At 36.1% G+C, this 8,058-nt stretch overlaps 1 protein-coding gene across 6 annotated transcripts in view; it reads left to right on the top strand.

The window, feature by feature from the left end:
* Positions 1 to 8,058, top strand: part of CCDC66 (coiled-coil domain containing 66) — a 72,117-nt gene that overhangs the window by 832 nt on the left and 63,227 nt on the right. For 4 of the 6 annotated variants that reach the window (XM_014541337.1, XM_014541338.1, XM_014541339.1 and 1 more), the window contains exons 2-3: positions 1,496 to 1,560; positions 2,466 to 2,491. In XM_014541337.1, coding sequence (XP_014396823.1) covers positions 1,496 to 1,560; positions 2,466 to 2,491 — 91 coding nt within the window. Of the gene's footprint in view, positions 1 to 390; positions 413 to 1,495; positions 1,561 to 2,465; positions 2,492 to 2,587; positions 2,605 to 8,058 lie in introns of those variants that run through there. The other 2 variants (XM_014541343.1, XM_014541340.1) reach the window with 2 other exon arrangements.

Here is an 8,058-nt window from a genome sequence, read left to right on the forward strand (position 1 = left end):
TTTTGTGATTAATCACTATGCTTTAATTATGTTCAATTTGTAACAATGAAAATACATCCTGCATATCAGATATTTACATTACGATTCATAACAGTAGCAACATTACAGTTATGAAGTAGCCACGAAAATAATTTTACGGTTGGGGGTCACCGCAACATGAGGAACTGTATGAAAGGGTCGCGGCATTAGGAAGGTTGAGAACCGCTGATTTAAAGTGTGTGTTTCACCGATGTCAGCACGGACTCTCGGTATCCCCGCAGCAGGGGAGCCCTCGGAGCCGCCTGTTTCCCAGCGTTTTATCTTGGTCAGCACCTCGAGGTGACGTGTCCTCCCCCCTCCCCCCCAAACACCTCCTTTTCGTGTTCCTAGTCAGACCTTCCCAACCGCGCTCTTCGTTGACTGGCCCGCCGGAGTGAGTTTTGTCTCTTGGAAGTCACTTTTGTCCCACCTTTTTTTTTTTTAAGCTAAAATAGTAAATTAACTTTGTGGGCTGCTGCTGTTGTTTTTAGAGGAGTTTTTATGAGGACCTTCACAGATGCACGCGTTTATCGGCAGCGTCTGCTGGGGCTCTGCTCTCTGCTTTGACACGCACAGGTGAAGAGTAGAGGAGCCGGCCCTGGCCTGGATGGTTCAGGGGGTTGGACGCCGTCCAATCCCGAGCCCGGAAGGGTTGCGGGTTGCATTTCCCCCCCAACCCCCCATCGGGGCACGGGCTCCATCCCCAGTAGGGGGCGTGCTGGAGGCCGCCGATGTTTTCCTCTCTCGCCCTCTGTCCATAAAATCAATAAAAAAATCTTTAAAAAATGTATAGCAGCCACAGTTTTTTGTAGCGGGCAGGGCAAAAGTAGACTTACAGTTGTTCGTATGGAAAGTAATACAATAATTAACAAATAATACAAGAGTCAATTATTTTGAATACTCAAAACTGTAAAGCTACATTTGCCCCTCCCTGTAGATTTATTGTTGTGATAACAAATGTGTCAGTAAATGTGAATATATATTCGTTGAATATTGAAAGTATCTGCGCTCAAACAGTGAGTAACTGGGGTGGCAATGTGATAGCTCATTTTCAAATAATGCACTAGTATGCCATAAAATAGGTTAATCAGGAGACCATTATGAAACTAATAATTGGAGTTAGACATGTTTTGCTCCTTTAACTTAAGTGAGGAGTTTTGTTAGCATTGCTTTTTCCAGTCTAGAGTTATAAGAATTAAGTGATAGTATAATAACTGAATTACTTTGTTGCTTACCAGTAACAAAATGAAGTGTCAGGTTAAAAGATAATTCTTTTAATTATTGGAAAGTTTCAATAATGTGGATCTCCCTGTAGTTTCAGTTTTATCTTTGATTGAAAATGTTTTTAATTAAAAGAATGGTTTAATATTTACAAGATTCCTGTATAACTCAAAAGAACATTTACTTTCAGGTTCAAGTGAGCATTTCTGGCTATTTAAAATGTTGCTGTTTCTTACAATTTTCTTTCATTTTGCAGAGATGGTTTAAAGCTTGAAACTGAATTATTGGATGGAAAAACCAAGCTAATATTGTCTCCATATGGTATGCTCTGTTACTGGAATCTAAAAATGTTAACTTTTAAAATTCCTATGTAAAATTTATACTACTTTAACTGACTTTTTACTTGTAGTAGAGGGATATTTAAATGGTACTTTGAAAAAAAGCAGTTTACCCTAACTTCCTCAAATTGATTTTTAGCCAATTCAGGGTACATCACTGCTTACCACTGTCAGTATTCATGAAATTTAATGTTCCAATATAGTTCATGCGTTATATATCTCTTCATTATATTTGCATATGGCAAATATCCCAATTGCCTAATGTATAATCTAAGTGAAAATGTACTTATGTTCTGTGCATGTAAAGAATGTAATGTTTGAGAAAATTAAATCTACAGTAAGACCACAGTTGCTAAAGCCATTTTTCTTTTTTCTTTTTTTTAAATATATTTTATTGACTTTTTACAGAGAGGAAGGGAGAGAGATAGAGAGTTAGAAACATCGATGAGAGAGAAACATCGATCAGCTGCCTCCTGCACATCTCCTACTGGGGATGTGCCCGAAACCCAGGTACATGCCCTTGACCAGAATCGAACCTGGGACCCTTCAGTCCGCAGGCCGACGCTCCATCCACTGAGCCAAACCGGCTTCGGCGCTAAAGCCATTTTTCATATTAATTTTAAAACTCAGAGTATATACTTTGGTAGTCTTCTCATTCACATTATTTTCTTTTTCCCTGACCTGTTTATAGTTTTTACCTTGGAAAATAAAAATGAAGTAGAAATGTTTGAACCATACTATAAAACAGCACTCAGGACCTAAAGTTAATGCTTTTTGGGGTTAATATTTCTACTGATAGTAATATCTTAAAACAATGCTAATTTAATTTTATAACTGCCTTAGTCTGTTTTCAGTTGATAGTTTAGTAATTTTTTTTTTCTTTTTTAGAACGTAAATCAAACATTTCTGTAAAGGTAAGCCAAACAAATGACTTTGACCTGACCTATTTTCAAATGTAAAATGTGTTTTTCTTACAGTGATTTGAAAATAATCTGTGCTAAAATATTATAAGGGGTTAGGAGTGATGGTAAGAAGTTATTGTTCCCTTGTCTTCAGGCTGGTTCTTTCACAGGAATGGAATAATAATTTTTCTGTTGTAAAAGCCTTTTAGAACCCTTTTCTCTACTTCAGTGCTGGAAATGTTCTAAAAATAGTGCTTTCAATATGGTAGCGAGCCACTAGTGGTATGTGGTTATTGACTGAGGAAGTGAATTTTAAATTTTATTTAATTTTAAATGTAATAGCTACTGTACTGGACAGTACAGTTCCCAAGATATTTAAAAATAGATATTCATACTTGAAAACAAAAATATTTTCTTTCATACTCATTCCATTTTTTAAAATTTTTATTTTTCAATTACAGTTGATATTAGTTTCAGGTGTACCGCATAGTAATTAGACAATAATAAACTTTAAAAAGCATACTCACCTGGCACAATACACAGATAATACAACATTGACTATGTTCCCTATACTATACATCCTCATACTGATGCCATTTTTCCACACCAAAAGGGTATATTTGATTCACAAATTCTTAATATGCATTTAGCTTTTTCCTTTAAGAGATCAAACTTGAGCTTAATGATGATTTTTCTTTAAAATTTTATTTTTTTTAAATCAGGGAACCATAGTGCCTTTTTCTTTCTTTTTTTCTTTTTGTTAATCCTCACCAAGGATATTTTTCCATTGATTTTTAGAGAGAGTGGAAAGGAGAGGGAGAGACAGAGAGAGAAACATCTATGTGAGAGAGACACATTGATTGGTTGCGCACCCCAACCAGGGCCCCGCAACCTGAAACAAGGTACGTGCCCTTGAAAGAAATTGGAATTGAAACTGGGACCCTTCAGTTGGTGGGCTGACGCTCTAGCCCAGGGGTGGGCAACCTTTTTGTGAGTGCGTGCCAAAACCAGCAAAATCTCTGACTCAAAATTCTTCTGCGTGCCAACCCTAATTTTTTGAGAACATGTTACGCCTACTTGATATCTCTTAAGGTGTACGTATGTGAAGAACCTTGAGAAATAATAAAATTCATTCGAGCGACAAAAACACAGTATATGATGATGAAAAATACATTTATTTTTTAATGTATACATGTACACTGATAGTCCGACAGAAAACTTTATGACTCCGTTTGATATTATCAGTGGGACTTTTGCTGCTGCATCACTGATGACAGAGATTTTACATCAGGTTTATATTTCGTGACCTTCAGAAATATGCACGAGCTACTACTTTCATCCGTCAGGCTACTCCTATTACGAGACTTAACAAAATTCATCACTGAGAACAAAGATTCACAAGCATATGTAGATGAAACCAAAACACTGGTCAAATCTAGGAAGGCAGGGAGAGTTAAGGCAGAGGCATAGAAAACTCCAAGTCCTCAATAGTTTGTTTTCGACACTTCTCTCTGGTACTCCTGTCTCTAATTGCTTTTTTTCAATGTTTTCCAAGTCAACTCTAAGGTCAATAAATTTCTGCTTCCAACTTGAGCTACTCTGAAATTCAATCAACTGCATTTCAAAGTCAGCCATGTCTATGGTCTTTAAGATAACTTGTTATGTATAATTATTTATCTAAGATGCACCTACACTGAATTTATCTGAAATATAAAAAAGTCGATATTAAGAAAAAAATTGTAAATGGAAGATTATAAGAGAGGGTTTCACGTGCCAGCAAAAGTTACTGGCGTGCCATGTTTGGCACGCGTGCCAGGGGTTGCCCACCCCTGCTCTAGCCACTGAGCCAAACCGGCTAGGGCCATAGTGCCTTTTTCTACAAAATTACATTACCAACTATTAAAAAAATGTTTGATATCACTACTTTGCCTGTACTCTTTTTTTTAATTTTTAGATTAACATCAGCAGAAGTTTCTACTCTGCTCTTCCTTAACTTTATTCCCTTTTTTCCTTTTTCTTTGCAGCATCTTAAAGTTTTTCTTGCATGTTTATGAATGGAGCCCATTGGGGATAATATGGCACTTTTCAACTCTGAGCCCTTGATGTCTTTGCTGTTTCTTCCAGGTTTAATCAAGGGGGAGAGGTTGCTTTAGTACCCACCATATTGATAAATGGATGATGATGATTAGAATAATTCCACAAGCTACCAATAAAAATTATTTCTCTCTGTACATGGTATATACTTACATACATTGTGTTTCTTAATGTTTGACTACAGATTGTGTATTTTTTCCTGGGCCTGCCCTGTTAAAATATTGCAACTATTTTTATTTGAGTCACATGAACCAGTACAGTGCCCCTTTAAGCTTCTAGATTAAAAGCTACTTGTACTAGATGATTTCTACCTCCCCTAGCCTCTATTGTCTCTCACATGTTCCCTCTTTCATTGTTGTCCTTGATGGACTTGCTAGCTACACCACTTTTGTGAAGACACACCACTTTTGTGAAGACATTTAATTGTTTTTTTTAACGTAGAACATCTGGAGATGCCTTTGATGCCTATAAGTAAATAAAGTTACTAGTCAGACTTTTGGTAGAATCATTACAAAATTTTATCTGTGGTCTAGGGATATTTTACTCTAGTTTCTAGAGTAACTCATAAGTCACAGATGATGTTGATTTTAAATTATATATCTTAAAGCAAGTTGTTTGGATTTATCCCTCTTGCTTTTGGAACTCCAAAATACTGATAAATGGTAACCATGAGGTGAAGGTTATGTTAATTAGCTTGAGTATGGTGATTATTTCAGTGTAGACATGTAACAAATTATTGTTGTATACCTTGAATGTACACAATTTTTAAATTGTCAATTATACCTCAGTAAAACTGGAAAAAAATACTGATGCAATCTAAGTTTTCCTTCGATATTGATTTTATTTCAGGGAGCTTTTCTTCCCTTGTTTACAGAGCTTGCTGAGATCCTCATTTCTTTCTTCACAGAAGATAAAAATCCCAAACACTAGTATTTGTTTTCCTTTTTTGTGTTAGTCAGTTTTTTAACTTAAACTTCACAATTTGGCAGCTATATGTTTAGTTCATTTTTTTTTTTTTAGTAAGTTATTCATGAATTCTCTCTTCATAGTGCTTTTCTTTTTTCCCACTGGGGTAAGTTCCTACAATACTTATCTACAATTGTTTTGCCCATTCCTCACAGGTTGAATTACTACCATCTTCGTGGTGTGCTCTTTAAACACAGCTGAACTCTCCCATCTAGTTTAACACGTGTGGTCAGAGAACTTTCTTAATTCTATCAAAATCTCTTTTGCATTTTGAATCTTTGTTAATGAATATGAAGTGAAGATAGTTACCAGCCTTATTTCTTAGGCTTATAGGAAGATAAATGAAAGAAAAAATTAATGATTTAATGTCATGAATAATTTATGAATTCTAAACTCTTAAAATTATCTCACAAATTATTTGAAATATAAAACATTAAAAATTTTTGTATAGGTTTTTCTACATATGAAAATTAGTGACACACTAAAGATATATACAATATTAGTGCTAGGAAGTACATTTTATATACTAGTATATATTTTTAATCCTCACCAGAGGAGTGAGGATATTTTTTCCATTGATTTTTAGAGGGAGTGAGAGAGAAACATCAATGTGACAAAGACACAGTGATTGGTTGCCTCCCACACGTGCCAGTGGGGGAGGGGATTGGACCTGCCACCCAGGTAGTGCTCTTGACTGAAGCTCCAACCACTGAGAATGCCAGCCAGGACTACACATTTTCTATTTTAAAATGTTACTTTTCTCTGATTCTGGCCTTGGGATCCTGGCCTCAGAAATTGTGAAATCAGCCAATATTAAACCACTGCATTGGATACTGTCTTTATATTATGAAAAATATTGGTAGAATTAAACTAGGTAAAAGAGCAACATGCTACATAAAAATGTTTATGACAAAGACCCTCCTTTTTGAGCTATTAAAGTCATCTTATTCCATAACCCCTGGGGAAATGATCTGGGCTACATTTTTTTCTTATTGGGTAACTTGAATATAATTGAATAGTTATTTGGTAGTTTACAATTTTTTGCTGCCTCTTTTCATTATTCTTTGGCATTAATCTACAAAAAGTATTCAAAGTTGAGCTGAATGTATAGTGTCCTTGTGCCAAGTTTTTTCTTACCCACCCCTTTGTTAAATATTTTTGAAAATCTCTGTATATTATTTGTTTTTGCATTTGTTTGTTTCTTATTTCTTTTCTTTTTGTGTGTATATTATTTCTGATGTAATTGCAATGTGGTAAAATAATTCTAGTTAAATTAGAGCTCCAATTAGTAGGTTTCTGTTTAACAAGGATTTACTACACTGTAAAAGTCCAGTATATGTGTAGAGCTGTATTCTTGGCTTTATTCTGTGACTGAGAGAGAAGAGTAAAACCTAGTCCTTGTTTCCTGGAAGTGGGAGTATCAATCAGGTAAATAACTATATAATACAAGAATAAAATGGGTGTCATATTAGGGTTATAAATAGAAGGAAACAGCCCTTGCTGGTTTGGCTCAGTGGATAGAGTGTCAGCCTGCGTTCTGTTCCGGTCAAGGGCATATGCCTGAGTTGTGGGCTCCATCCCGAGTAGGGGACGTGCAGGAGGCAACCGATCAATGATTCTCATCATTGATGTTTCTCTCCCTCTCTGTTCCTCTATGAAATCAGTAATATATATATATATATATTGAAAACATTGAAAAGAGCAACTCTTTGTGGTTTGAAAAGACCAGGGAATGCTTCATAAATGAAGTGACATTTTAATTAGAACTTAAAAGATGAGGGAGATATTTACAGTCAAAGAAGTAAGGAAGCATATTCTGAGCTCAAAATGGTGGGCAAAATACCGAGCTACAAAGCATAATTTGCATTTGAGGAATAGTGTGTACCTTGGGGAAGTGTAGAACATAAAGCTTAGTGGGGTTACAATCATGAAGAAGAGTTTAAATGAATACTCAGTTTGAATTTATTTTATCTTCATGTTGGGAACATTAAAGAATTTTTGAAAAGTGGGCTAGATATAATTTAATTTGTGTTGTAGAGCTTCAGGCAACTCTGTGAAGGATAGTTAGATCCGTTAAAGAAGGGGACAGAAGTGAATGGTTTTCAAGATATGTTAAGGGAATGCACTGCACTTAGCAGTTCGAGTGAGACACTAATTAGAGAAATGAAATGCTCAACTGCTAATGACTCAAAAAAAAAGGCTGGTATAAGTCAAAGAAGGGTGAGATTAGTAGGAGCTGTAGTAGTTGGAAACTAACTGAGGTGTTAGGGTTCAGTTGTATAAGCTATGTGCAGTCTGCTGAAAACCACAAAGTGGTTTTCAAAAACTAGAATGAGGTGCCAATATCTAAAAATTGGAAAATTTAGCCCGGACCGGTTTGGCTCAGTGGATAGAGCGTCGGCCTGCAGACGAAGGGTCCTGGGTTCGATTCCGGTCAAGGGCATGTACCTCGGTTGCGGGCACATCCCCAGTGGGGGGCGTGCAGGAGGCAGCTTATCGATGTTTCTCATCGATGTTTC

Source organism: Myotis brandtii, unplaced genomic scaffold (genome assembly GCF_000412655.1).
Source record: "Myotis brandtii unplaced genomic scaffold, ASM41265v1 scaffold268, whole genome shotgun sequence".
Classification (NCBI taxonomy): Eukaryota; Metazoa; Chordata; class Mammalia; order Chiroptera; family Vespertilionidae; genus Myotis; species Myotis brandtii.